We start from the raw sequence: 14,721 nt of genomic DNA, 5'->3' as shown, positions 1-14,721 counted from the left end.
GTATCGTCTCTTCCTTACCCACGACCGGAACTCAGGGAAGAAGAAGGCGGCGACAGTGACGACGGCGGCGACGGCGACGGCGGCGCTTGAGGTAAACCTTGTCGTCCCCTGCCTCTTCCTCTCTTCTCTCCTCTTCTTCTTCCCGTTTTCTTTTCCCTCCTCCCTCTCCCACTGTCTGTCGTCTTCCCTCTCAACCGAATGACTCTCTCTGGCCGTCTCCCTCTTTTCTCTCGTGCCCTCTTCTTCACACGATCCCTCTCTTCACTCACTCTCACTCCCCCACCTGCTCTCTCTCTTCTCTCACCCCCACCGCCGTTTTCCCCTTTTTGGTCTGAACCCCTCCTCTCTCTGTCTCCCCTTTTCTGTCAGCGCCTCTCCCAGCCCACACGATCCCTTCGTGAGCTCTCTCTCCCTATTTTCTATCCGATTTTCCCTTTTTCCCCAACTAAGCACTCGTTTTCACTAATTTTATCGCTGTTGATTGATTTTCAGCTTGGGGGAAGTGTTCATTTTCCTCATAGCAGCGACTAGGGGTGTTGGTGGTGGAGGCTGGGCACGATTTTTGTTGGTTGGGGATCGATTGGACGCTTGAGGTGGCTGTCGAAGGCGTTGCAGCAGTTTGGACTTTTGATTTGGGGTGAGCTAGACCTAATCAAGCTCAAATTATTGAATGTTATCTTTAAAAGCATGTATAATTATTGTTTGAGCATGCTAGAGCTTAGAATTGATTATTTGGAACACATGTTAGTGATTTTGTTTTTGGGGGAAAGCTTAAGATTATGTTGGAAAGCGAAGATTCATATATTTGATGATCATTTAAGCATGATGGATTAATTTTCGAAGCATTAGGGAAGCATGGTAGAAATTGTGAGGTTGTGGGGACGATTTAGAACAGTCTTAGGATGCACGTAGCGCATGCTTTGGTGAACGGGTGTCATGAAGTTAATTGGGGAAATATATGTATTTGGATGTGACTTTGGGGTTGATGTCTTAATTAAAGAACGTTATTGAGGAAGGTGTTAGTGATGGATTGATTGATGGCTGTGGATTTTGATATTTTGTGCCAACGTCTAAATGTAAGGAGGAGGCCTAATGGAGAGCTTGTTGGTCGACACTACCTGTCGACACCCCCTCTTGAGGCGATGACACTTGCCTCAATGATTCTGTTTGTATTTGTTTGAATTGTTTAGGTATCTAGTAGGAATCTTACCTTTGGTTTATGTTTGCAGGTACACCGGGCACGTCCCGTCGACCTTGAGTTCAAAGCTCAAGGAGTTTTGAAGAATTTGGTGAGTGCGCCACAGGTATGGTGACATTCCAGGCAAATCCATGCCTGGGCAAATGTGTGACGGTGTGCTCCTAGGTTCAGAGGATCCTAGGATTGAGATGTGAATTGATTGATTGTTTCGTGAATGAGTATATGTATGCTTTGATATATAACATGAACTGTTTTGAAAGGCTATTAGTAGTTTGTTTTGAAAATGACGCATTTGCATGTGCATGCTAGAATTGATAACTGTTTAGGACAGATGAGGCAGGGTATTGAGTCGAGTGTCTCCTCGACCCCAATTGTGCATTAGAAAGCATCATAGAATGATAACTGCATAGGACAGCTACGAGCCAACCGCAGATCGAGACTACTCTCTGTGGTTTGACTAAGTCTTCAAAAGATGTGATTGATGTGATTGATGAGATGATCGTTATGAATGTGTATGTTGTTGCATATACGTTGCCATGGGCAATGATGCAAATGGATGATTTGGAGGGTAGTTGTACCCGTATGGTATGACGGCTAGCAATGACTGTTACTGTATGTATAGACCTCATGTGGAGGTAATTGGAGGTATGGGTGCACTCGTAAAGTGTACTAACCTCATGTGCTAGCCAGTCATCTTGTGAATGTGTAACTATAGTGATAAGAATGAATGAATAAGAGATGAGAGGCCAGTGGGATGTGGCTATGTGTTTAGGAGTTGTCCCGCTTTTGGCCACTGGTCTCGCCTGTTCGGAGCGCAGGCGGTGCAAGGTCCCAGGGTTCTGTTGTGTGATGTGCTTGGAGCGTAGGCTCCCGCCTTCCCAACCTAGGTGTCCTAGGGAAGGCTGAGTGTCTCTCCTTGGAACTCACACATCCATGGATGAGTGCTCTACCGCTGCAGCGGATGGATGGATCCATACTGTTCTGGGCCACCACGAGGGTTGTCTCTCGGCTGTAGGCCGCCCGCGGTGTGCACGTGCCTGTGTTTGCACCCACAGGAACTGTTAATACACTGAAGTTCATGAAAATGTGATGTATATGATGGAATGCATGTGACTGATGTGTATGTGAATGATCTGAATGCAAGTGTTATGTTTAAGCATGCTTCGCATGTGATTGACATTGTGTTAGTGTGGCCATCAAGTGGCCTTTACGTGTCGTACTCTGACACGACATGATGATAGATGGGTTGATATTTGTTCTCTTATTTGAGCCTTACTTGAGAAGGTTTGGCATTTTCCTGGCTTGTTGCCATACTGCGAAGGCTGAGCCTTCAGTTGTTTTCTTTTTCAGGTTTTGGCAGACCCCGGGCAGCAGGTTGAGCAGATGGCTTCACTCACGTCCTACTGGGGAGGTTTTGAGTTTTGTTTGTATTGTGCCGGCGCATCTTGCTTCGTTTGTATTGATGTCTTATTTTGTTAGGCATCAATGTTGGTATTTTGCGGCATTTTTGTCATGTATAGGGATGTGATTTTGTATGAAATGACGTTGTTCTATAAATGAAAGTTCGCCCCATTGTTTTGAATTGCTTGGCTCATTTCTTTTGAACTGTTGTGTAGTCACACCTCGATGTTTGATGTTTAGAAAAAAAAATGGTTGTGTGTCAAAAGGTCGGGGTGTGACAGAGAGTGAGGGTGCTGACAGAGAAGGAAGAGTGCAGGCAGAGGAGGAGCATGCAAAGATGCGTGGGAGGAAGAGGGAGAGCATGCGTGGAGGGAGAGAGAGAACGCTGCAGAGACGAGAGGATGCGCAGGAGGGACAAGGAGGGGAGAGGCAGACAGAGAGGGCGAGAGAGATTACTCACGAGCTTCCACCGCCGGTCCCAGCCACCGCCACAACCACCTGTCCGCCCACTTCTTCCTTGCTGCGGTCGTAGCAGAGGAACAGTCGAAGAAGGAGAAGAAGAAGACGCTGAAGAAGTCGAGGGAGGAAAACTCCCTCGCGCGACGGGCTCCCTTCCACGAGTGGAGCTCGGGTCTGGATCTGGACCCGATTCGACCCGACCTGCCCAACAAGAAACGTTACAGTTCTCCTCATAATCTATGCCATATTCTTGTACATACCTTTTAGCAACTAATCTAACTTTATACCTTCCAAGTAATCCATCACTTTTTGTCTTAACTTTATAATACCCATCTACATCCTATTGTCTTTTTTCCTATGAGAAGAGAAACAATTTCCTTAGTACATTCGATAAGTAGTGAACTACAAGGGGTCATATGAAATTAGGCTCTGAAATCTAGTATTCAATAGTACTTGATGATGTACATGCTACAGTTGCTTAGGAAATTAGAGAAGTCCTTCCTTTAAAAAGCGGTTGAAGAAATTCAATGAGCTTCAGTTGGAGAGCACTTACAAGCTTGTCTAGGTCGAAGTGATTGTTGTCTTTACTTCCTTCATGCATCACCCCATCCACATTTGTCTTGTCAAATTTCTACAATTTAAGACACCTAGGTTTAATATGTCCTTCTTCTCGACGATGAAAACATACGATCTTTTCATTGTTATCCTCATAATTTTGATTGAAATGAGGAGAATTATAGGTTTACATATGAGCATTGGGTCTTAAGGTAGCAAGAACACTTTCATTCTTATCTATAGAAAAGTTAAGTCTATTCTCTTCCATTTGAAGTTCCGCTATCGTCTCATTCATAGATGACACTTTATGTCTATGAAGTAATGGGGTTTTGACCCCGTCATATTCTGGTCTAAAACCAAGAACAAATTTATAAAATTTTTCACTTTGAATTTGCTTATCTCTTAGCACATTGTCTCTTGGATCAAACCATTCGCGTTCAAATAACGCAAGTTCATCTCATAATTGCTCCATCTCTTAAACATACTCCTTAATCTATTTATCTCCTTGCCAAAGACTTGCAACCTGTCTTCATTTGAAGGTTGCACATATAAGCTACATCCTTTATAGTATAGGTTTTCTTGAAAAATTCCCAAACTTCATGAGCAAAGATATGTTTGGTTATTTGACTCATAATAGCAATATCAACACAAGCAAGAATCTATGTAATGATTTTGTGGTGTCTTATCTTCCATTCTTTTCATTTTTTCTCATATTCATTCACAACTTTGTCTTGTTTTTATTGCTTTTCCATCTATGGTTTTGGTTAAGACTAACTGTGGCTCACTTTTAGATCCATCAACAAGTCCCCACAATCCTTTACTTCATTATTCCATAGTTTTTTCCCATTGAACATGTTAAATACTTATAATAGTCAGGTGGAGGCTTTCTGAAATATTAGAAAGTCGAAATAGGTCCACTTAATTATTGTCTTATGTTTAGTGGACTAATTTTGTAAAATTTGTAACACACCCTAGTCTCATATTAATATGAGATTAGGGTTACGTGCAGCAATAAGAAAAAGTTTCCTCTCTCTCTCTCTCGTCCTCTCACTTTCTCCCTCTATCTCTCTCGCCCCTTCTTCTTCCAATAAAAAACATGGTATCAGAGCCGTGAACCTAGGGCTGTACAATCTAGGGTTTCACGTCTAGGGTTCCTTCCTCCTCTCACCTCTCTTCTCTTCCTCCCAACTAGGGTTCCTGCTGATTACAAAGCAAGCAAGTTAATTTGTTGGTGGAAAGGGGCTAATCATGTTTAACATGTAGAAACGTGATTAGCTTCCTTGTGTTGTCGTTGGAGTCGTTAAAAAAAAATGATGATAAAACAGATCTGAAGCCGTCATTCAGATCCAAATAATGATGGTGTTTGGCCAGATGATGTGGCTGCATGGTGAATCAGATCAGAATGGTTCAGATCTGACCTATTGCCTGCGTTGAAGAAGATCAGACCAGTAGTGGATCAGACCAGAACGTTTCAAATTTGACCTAGTGGCTGTCGTGGAAGAAGATGAGATGTTTCAGATCTGAACTGTCTGTTGCCGTGGAAAAAAAAAAGATCAGACCAGTGATCGTCTGATCGGTTAGGATAATCAGATCTGCTTGGTGCTTGGTGGATCATAACAGGCAAAGGTACGTTGTCTTGGCAGATCTGTGTGTGTTTGATGCCACAGGCTGAAATCGTGTGAAGTTAATGAATAGTCGAAGTTGCGTGGAGCTGATTGGCTGTGGTGAGATTTACTGTCAGATTTGTGTGTGCTTGAATTGATGCCTGCTACCTTTATCTGAAAATAGATTGCTGAATATTTGCTACCTGCTATCGTCTGAAAATCTGTTCTTGCTGTCATCTGAAAATTTGATACTTGCTGTCTGGTTTGTGTTCAACCTACTGCACGTTCCTTGGCTGTAGTCTTTGTGCTTTATCACATTGGTTTTCTACTATGGCTGACAGTAGTATATTAGAAGGGTCTAATGAATCAGATCAGAATTCGCAAACTTCATGAGCAAAGATATGTTTGGCTATTTGACTCATAGTAGCAATATCAACACAAGCAAGAATCCATGTAATGATTTTGTGGTGTCTTATCTTCCATTCTTTCCATTTTTTCTCATATTCATTCACAACTTTGTCTTTTTTTTTATTGTTTTTCCATCTATGGTTTTGGTTAAGACTAAATGTGGCTCACTTTTAGATCCATCAACAAGTCCCCACAATCCTTTCCATCATTATTCCATAGTTTTTTCCCATTGAACATAATTACATGAAGTAAGCTTAGGGAGAGGAATGAAAGTGGTCCTCTCATCCATGATGTGTATTGTATAATGTAGTTGAGTTGTTGAGGTAGCACTAAGATGAAAACAGTGACAAAAACAGCAACAAGAGAGCTTGAGGCAGCACTAAAACAGTTCACGAAATCAGCCACAAAATTTATCAAGATAGAAGCTTGTGACAGCACCAAAAACAGCCACAAAAGTTAGCTAGATATCCATGAAAAACAACTACCAAGATCAACAAGAAGACAGCTCCTCTTGTGTAAAACAACAGCCAATGCTTACAAACAGGCAGCAAGGACTGATTTTTCAAGACTTTGAAATTCAGCAAACGAAGAGTCAAACCACTGCTCTGAGACCATGTAAATCAGGCATAAACTTAATGACAGAAACACTTCTACAGTCACACACTTGAAGATACCGGCCACTCCAAAAAATCACACAATTAGAAACCTCAAACTAGAGGTGAAAAACTTATATTCAGTCTAAATAATACACAAATTCAGCCCTTAAAGTTCATGCTAAACAAGGGACCCAAGTCCCTTATTTATAGAAGAAATGAAGGAAAAAGGAGAAAAAGGAGCTAGCTGTTGGGCAGCTCCAACGGCTAGACTTCTAGCCGTTGGGAGCAGCCAATTGTAAGATTTTGTTAAATCACCACTAGATGGGATCTTAAAGAAGACACGAGAAGAAGAGGAGAGAAGAAGTCTGCATGAGAAGAGAGAGAAGAAAACAAGGGCCTTAGGGTTAGCACCCGCCCTATTCATTACAAAAAGCTAATCACACTTAAGTTACAAATAAAATACACAAAAGAATAGAACATATTACAAGTTTGCCACCGCCAATATGCTAAATGGGTCGGGTATGACTCCACCCAAAACCAAACCTTGACTTAACACCAACCGCTAGTTCCCTTTGCTAACAAAAAGAAATAAAAAAATATACAGAAAAATACACAATAAATAAAAAGAAAATAAATACAAAAAAAGCCTATGCATACATACATATATTTATATATACAAATCATACATCAAACTACTGGGAGTCTAAGATATATGATAGTACATATAAAAACATATATGCATACTTACATGAGAGCTAATCCTTAAATTTTAACAGATGCCACAACAGTCCCTATAATGGTCACGATAAGAGTATGACCGAATCCTTCATAAAGATGTTATCAAACATTTGGTGAGAAAGCCACCATATAGGGGCTTGTATCAGCACCCAGCAATACATTTGGCAAGAAGGCAGGTTCTTCTTTATGCAAAGGGAAAACAGCAGCAAAAACAGTAACTTGTCTTCTCAGTAATTTCACCAAACAGTTGGTGAACTCCTTCATCGGCAGCAAGAACAGATCCTTCAAGGCCTTCAAAAAACAGCAACTTTAAAGCCAAAACAGTGGCACTGATACCGTGTAAGCCAGAACTGGACCAGCAGACAGAGATCCTCCAATATCACCAGCTTGAGGAACCAGCCTCACCAGGAACACACATAAGAGAAACCTCAAACTAGAGGTGCATAAAGTTGTATTGCTGAACTTTGAGATACCATATAAAAACAGGCCTTAAAGCCTTATCAAAACAAGGGACAATAGTCCCTTGTTTATGGTACAAGAGAAGGAATAGAGGAATAGGGAGATGGCTGTTGAGCCAGCTCCAACGGCTAGATTTCTAGCCATTGGAAGCTGGTCCAACAGCTAGTTCTTCTCCCTTTTACAAATAAAAAAAGATAAAAATAAAAAGAAACAGAAAAATACATAAAAAGGAAAAGAAGAATACATAAGAGACCTATGCACACATATACATAAAAATATACACAACCATATATCAAGCAACCAAGGGTATATGACATATGAAAGTACATATAAATATATATATGCATACATACAAGAAATCTAACATAAACTTTAAATTCTAATATCTGTACCCGTATCTCCATACCATACCCATTCCCATGTGACTTAGTTGGGAATCATGAACAAAGGATTTCAAAATGTAACTAGACAGGTTATGGTGAAGAACTAAGTCACATTGATACCACAATTCTGCCCAAGTACCAGTACCAGTATGGCAGTGTGGCACATCAGCACCACAGTGGTACGTCTGGATCAAGGTTTCAGTCAGAATTGATCCAAAACACACAATTTTCTTTTGTTTAAGTTTTAAGCATTGTCTTTGTGATGTATTGAATATGAATTTTGAAGTGTGTTTTTGAGGAATTTTGCCACTAACAGCATACCCAAATTTTCTACATCGCCATACCAGTACCCGCTTCCCCGTAGCCGTATCCGAACCCATACCAATACTAATGTGACTTAGGTGAAGAAAGAGATGGAAAATAGATAGAAAATCAAGAGTGGAGAAGAAAGGAGGAGATCCCCGAGAAAGAAAGTTAGGTCCCTATAGGCATATCCTTTGATAAAGCTCCGAAATCTGGCTCTGATATCACGAAAGTTTTTGTAAAATCACACTTTGATTTAATTGCCAGTATTATATTATACAAAAAACTTAGAAAAACGAGAGAAAGGAATATTGTCAAGTGAGCATCAGCAACGGCCACACCAGCCCGCAATCCTAATTCATTATACCAATCAACATAAGCTGCACAGATTTGCCCTTATTTCACCAATAAAATACAATATGAGATTAATAAAACAATTTCACACATGCTTTAAACTAATGTGTGCCTTTCGGATTTTGGCCAGATCCAAACATTTCTCATCTTAACAAAAAAAAAAGGCCCTGACACAACATTAACAAATATGGTAGAGCACCTATGTCACACTGGTACTCTTAAGGAGGAGTACCCGCACGGTACGGGAACGGGTACGGCCCTGGGTGCGGCAAAGGTGCAGTCAACGCAGCACCGGGTATGGTCAACGTACCCGGGATCATTTTTGTCCATTTTCAGACTCGGTCAACTTTGAGTAAGTCCGAAGTTGTCCAGTTTTTGAGTTGAAAATTAACAATCCCCCTCTCTTTTCCTGTTTCCTTTTTCACTCTAAACATTTCTTGTACATAGTTCCTCACAACTTAGAAAAACGAGAGAAAGGAATATTGTCAAGTGAGCATCAGCAACGGCCACACCAGCCCGCAATCCTAATTCATTATACCAATCAACATAAGCTGGACAGATTTGCCCTTATTTCACCAATAAAATACAATATGAGATTAATAAAACAATTTCACACATGCTTTAAACTAATGTGTGCCTTTCGGATTTTGGCCAGATCCAAACATTTCTCATCTTAACAAAAAAAAAATGGCCCTGATACAACATTAACAAATATGGTAGAGCACCTATGTCACACTGGTACTCTTAAGGAGGAGTACCCGCACAGTACGGGAACGGGTACGGCCCTGGGTGCGGCAGTCAACGCAGCACCGGGTATGGTCAACGTACCCGGGATCATTTTTGTCCATTTTCAGACTCGGTCAACTTTGATAAGTCCGAAGTTGTCCAGTTTTTGAGTTGAAAATTAACAATCCCCCTCTCTTTTCCTGTTTCCTTTTTCACTCTAAACATTTCTTGTACATAGTTCCTCACAACTTTTCATTTAAAATCTTCCATTCAATGTTTCGAAAATCGATCCCTTCTCTATAACTTGACTCTTCGATAATAGTGTGAGCCATAACCATAGCGATGTCAATATATCTTAAAAGTGTAACCTATTGCTCCTTCTAATCTTGATGATGCGACGGAAAATCAAGAAAGCTGATATATTTGTATGTTAATTATTTTCATACTGTGTTTTGGATCATGATTTATGAATATGTTATTCATATATATATATATATATATGTGTGTGTGTGTGTGTGTGTGTGTGTGTGTGTGTGTTACCCGTACCCGTACCTGTGTGACATAGTAGAGCACAAAGATATGCTAAAAGTAATAAAAAGAGACATGTACATCAAGATAAAATTCTGAACAAAAAAACTTTCGTGGCCTAAAGAGTGTTAATCTATGAAATATAACAAGACGTAATGGGACCAAGTGATACCTGTTCCTTTCCAGACCAATAAGAAAACCTGCTTCTGCTAGTGCAGCTAAAAAGGTTCCTTCTCGGGCATCTTTTTGTCCATGAACAGCATATTCACTTACAAAAACCTACATTCATTTAGATATAAATGAAGCGCCACTTATTATCTGGTACGCACAGAATCATATGCACAAAAGAGTGTTGTTATACCTTTGGACCATCTCTAGATGTATCATCGAACTTATGGGCCATTGAGAAGATGGTGGATGCAGATGCATAAATCTGTTAAAAACAGAAATAGCAAAAATAATCTAAAAAATAATTGATACCAGCTGTAGAAGAACACAATATGGTCAGTTAGTAAAGGATCTTACATGAAAATCATAAAGATCAGCAGGATGATCCAATTTACCAGCAGATCCATCACAATTTGAAATTATCTTCATGTCAGGATATGCATCTTTAATAGCATAATAAAACTTCAAGTAGTTTCCTGGACAAGACATAGACCTGTAACTATTCTAGTATTCTGCACATATTGCTGATCCACTTCCTTACACACAGTTAGCAGATGCAGCAGAAAATTTTACTTTTGAAGTTGCCAAGTGTCAGTGAGATCCTCACTATAAGGTCATGAAACATATAGCGCAGTCATGAATGTAAACTGAAAAAATGAGATAAAAGCTACATGGTTAATAATAGATGAAAGAGAAATATACAGTCGGTCTCGCATGGGGACCAACAGAATTTATTACATCATGACCCTACCCATGGCTATTATTTACTTTTAACCTACACCCATATTCTATCATGTTTATCGATTCATTTTTCAATGTCTTTTTATTCATTTTTTATTTTTTTACTTTTACCTAATTTTTAGGATTAATTTTTTAATTTTTTTTAAAGTTTGCGGAGATCTTCTAGAGGAATACAATTTTGCTATATTATACCCGGGAAATACCTTGCCGACATTGCCATATAATACCTTTAAATGATATATGTAACAATGACTAAACAACAGTGAGGAAAAGATCAATTTCATGAGGCTGCTTACCTAAGTCACATAGGTATCGGTATAGGGTTCCCATCCACACTGCCTTAGGTAAAGCAACCCTACATTCTCTCCTGTTGGTTGGTTGTACACCATGACTGGTTGTACACCATGACACCATGACTGGCACCCTATCTATGGAAAGATACAAAGCTCGGTTGGTTGCTAAGGGCTACACGCAGACTTACGGGATTGATTTCTTCAAGACTTTCTCTCCTGTTGCTCGGTTGGGGACTATTCGTCTTATCATCTCTGTGGCTGTACACCATGACTGGCACATGTATTAGCTTGATGTCAAAAATGCTTTTTTGTATGGTGATCTCGATGAGACTGTCTATATGCAACAACCACCAGGGTTTGAACGACAGGGGAAGTGTGGAAAAATGTGCAAACTGAAGAAAGCTATTTATGGACTCAAGCAAACTCCTCGTGCTTGGTTTCACAAGTTCTCTAAGGTAGTCTCAAACTGTGGCTTTGCAAGATCTCCTCTTGATCATTCTCTATTTATCAAGAAGAATTCCAGGGGTATGACCGTTCTAGTGGTTTATATTGATGATATTATCCTGACAGGTGATTCCGATCAAGAAATTTATGATACAAAGTCGTTCCTTCAAAAACACTTTGTGACAAAAGATCTTGGTCAACTATGATATTTTTTGGGAATAGAGGTGGCTCGCAACAGGGAAGGTGTAGTTCTCTCTCAACGAAAGTATGTTCTGGATTTATTGCGAGACACCGGGATGTTAGGAGCTAAACCGGCCAATCTACCTATGAATCCACGCATACATCTTCATGATGACCAATCAGAATTAGTCGATTCTCGATCATACAGGTCTCTTATTAGAAAGCTCCTCTATGTTACTATGACCAGACCAGACATTAGTTTTGCAGTGGGGAATCTAAGTCAATTTATGGAAAGACCCAGGAAAGTTCATTGGGATGCTGCTTTAATGGTGGTCAAATATCTGAAATCATCTTCTGGCAAAGGACTTTTGTTCACAAAAGGCAAGACCCTGGAAGTGGAAGCCTATAGTGATGCTGACTATGTTGGATCAATCGAAGACAGGAAATCTACCACAGGATTCTGTGTATTTGTGGGAGGCAACCTTATATCCTAGAGAAGCAAAAAGCAAGGTGTGGTGTCAAGATCTAGTGCAGAATCTGAATACAGAGATATGGCTCAAACTGCCGCTGAAATGACTTGGGCTAAATCCATGCTATCTAGCCTAAGTGTGTCGATTCCACTTACCATGAAGATGTATTGTGACAATCGAGCAGCCACATACATTGCGAATAATCCAGTTTTCTATGAGAACTAAACATATTGAAGTGGACTGCCATTACATTCGGGATCTCGTTCAAGGAGAAACCATGACCACCATTCATGTATCATCAGAAGATCAAGCTGCAGATGTCTTCACTAAAGCTCTTCCTATTGGTGACTATTCTAGATGTTGTGACAAGCTGAGCATGATTAATATGTATGCTCCAGGCTCCAGCTTGAGTGGGAGCGTTGAATTAGAAGAGTTTATGTTTCTAGGTGGTTCTTTGCAATATTTAATAGTTAGGAGGTCTCTTTAAACATTTCTCTATTTTCTATTGATGTACTTTGTAAATCTCTCTTCAACCCTAATCTCTTTATTATGGAGATTAGGGTTAGTGAATGAGGTTACGTTTTCTCTCTCTAAGGCTGCCGGCTGTAACAAGAAACATGGTAGAAATTTGATGTGGTTGAGAAGATTTAGAATTGTTTTAGTGAGCACGTGGCGCATGCTATTGTCAATGGGCGTATTGCATTGTTGGTTGGGAAAGACCATGTAAGTTGGGAAAGAGCATGTAAGTTGGGTGTAATTATTGGGAAGACGTTTCAACTAAAGAAAGCAAGTAAGAAATGTGTTAGTGATAGATTGATCGAAGCTTTGCGTTGAGATGTTTGGTGACAACTTCAAGGAGTTGGGAAGTGGCCTATTGGAGGGTTTTGTAGTTCGACACTACTCGTCCACACCCTCTTGAGGCGATGACATGCCTGATTATGTTTTATATTTGTATAAATTTTAAAGCGAAGCAAGTAGATAACTTATCGCTTGATTGTGTTTGTAGGTACACAGTCTAGTAGACCTTGAACAACAAGACATGAAGCTCGAGGCGTTTTGGGTGTTTTGTGGACGCGCGACAGGTATGGCGGCATTCCAGGCAAATCCCTGCTTGGGGCCAACTTTTGAATGTGTGTTTTCAGGATCGTTGGATCCTGTGATTGTGATGTGATTGAATGATTGTATACATGAGAATTGGATGTTTATGTGATAAGTTTTGTTTTGAAAATTACTATGCAATTGCATGTGCATGCTAGAATTGATAACTGCTTAGGACAGATGAGGTGGGGTATCGAGTCGAGTATCTCCTCGACCCCGATTGTGCATTAGAAAGCATCCTAAAAAGATAACTGCAGCTATGAAACAATCACGAATCGAGACTACTCTCTGTGGTTTGGCTAAGTTTTGAAAGATGTGATTGAAGGGTAGTTGTACCTGTAATGTTATGACAGTTAGCTAAGAATGTTGTGTAGCCCTCGTGTAGAGGCATTTGGAGGTATGAGTGTACTCGTGGAGTGAACCAACCTTATGAGCTAGCCGGTCATTTTGTGAATATGTTTCCATAATTATAAGTAAGAAAGAATAAGAGATGAGAGGCCGGTGGGTTGTGGCTATGCATTTGGGAGTTGTCCCGCCTTCGCCACTGATCTCGCCTGTTCAAAGCGCAGGCGGTGCAAGGCCCCAGAGTACCGTTATGTGATGTGCTTGGAACGTTGGGCTCCTGCGTTCCCAAATTGGTTGTCCTAGGGAAGGCTGAGTATCTCTCCTTGGAATTCACACATCCATGGACGAGTGCTCTTCTACTGCAGCGTGAATGGATCCATATTGTTTCGGGCTACCACGGGGGTTATCTCCCGGCTATAGGCCGCCCGCGGTGTGCAAGTGCATGTGTTTGCACCCACATGAACTGTCAATTCACTAAAGCTAATGTAAATGAAAAGAATGTGAATGTGAATGATATGTATGTGAAGGAAGTGAATATGTATGAAATGAATGTGACTATGAAATATGTTGTTGTAGCCATTGAGTGGCCTTTGCATGGCGTGTTATATGTGAGGGGCCTTCTTGTCAAGTCATGTGACTGCATGCCCTATCACAACATAATAATGATTTGCTTTCATATTTGTTATATCTCATATTTGAGCTATTACCTTAAATGGTTAGGGATTTATCTAGCTTGTTGCCATACTACGAAGGCTAAGCCTTCAGTTGTCTTTCTTTTTCATGTTTTGGCAGACTTGGGACAACAAGTCGATCAGATGGCTGTACTCACGTCCTACTGGGGAAGTTTTGGGCCTATTGTAGTGCAGGCGCATCTTGTTTGGGTCATATGTCTAGTTTTTGTTAGACATCAATGTTGTGATTTGGGACATTTTTGTCATATGTATTACTATAAAGAATGACGTAATTTTTGTATGAACTGAAAATTGTTATATAAATGAAAGTTGCCAATTGTCTGATTGCATAGCTCCTCTTTTTGAAGTGTTGTGTCGTCGCACCTCAATGTTTTATGTTTTAACAAAAAAAAAAATTATTTGGGTGTCAAAGTGTTGGGGTGTGACAAAAACAATTACAAAAATTACAATCATGACCCTGCCTAAATAAATGTGATCAGACATTGTAATACTCAACTTTTGGGTGGGCCGAGTCGGGTCCAGGCCCGGACCCGAACCCTCTTGCGTGAAGAGCCCGTCGCGCGAGGGGCTCTTATCTT

At 40.4% G+C, this 14,721-nt stretch overlaps 1 protein-coding gene across 5 annotated transcripts in view; it reads right to left on the bottom strand.

Annotated features, from left to right (window-relative positions):
- Window positions 1-14,721, bottom strand: part of LOC116261510 (alpha-L-arabinofuranosidase 1-like) — a 111,324-nt gene that overhangs the window by 81,311 nt on the left and 15,292 nt on the right. For all 5 annotated transcript variants that reach the window (XM_050079398.1, XM_050079397.1, XM_050079400.1 and 2 more), the window contains 3 exons: window positions 10,238-10,356; window positions 10,074-10,145; window positions 9,885-9,991 (listed from right to left, as the gene is read on the bottom strand). In XM_050079398.1, the coding sequence (XP_049935355.1) occupies window positions 9,885-9,991; window positions 10,074-10,145; window positions 10,238-10,356 (298 nt within the window). The remainder of the gene's footprint in view (window positions 1-9,884; window positions 9,992-10,073; window positions 10,146-10,237; window positions 10,357-14,721) is intronic.

The sequence above is a fragment of the Nymphaea colorata genome, chromosome 9, assembly GCF_008831285.2.
Source record: "Nymphaea colorata isolate Beijing-Zhang1983 chromosome 9, ASM883128v2, whole genome shotgun sequence".
NCBI lineage: Eukaryota > Viridiplantae > Streptophyta > Magnoliopsida > Nymphaeales > Nymphaeaceae > Nymphaea > Nymphaea colorata.
This window is presented reverse-complemented; position numbering and strand designations above follow the sequence as displayed.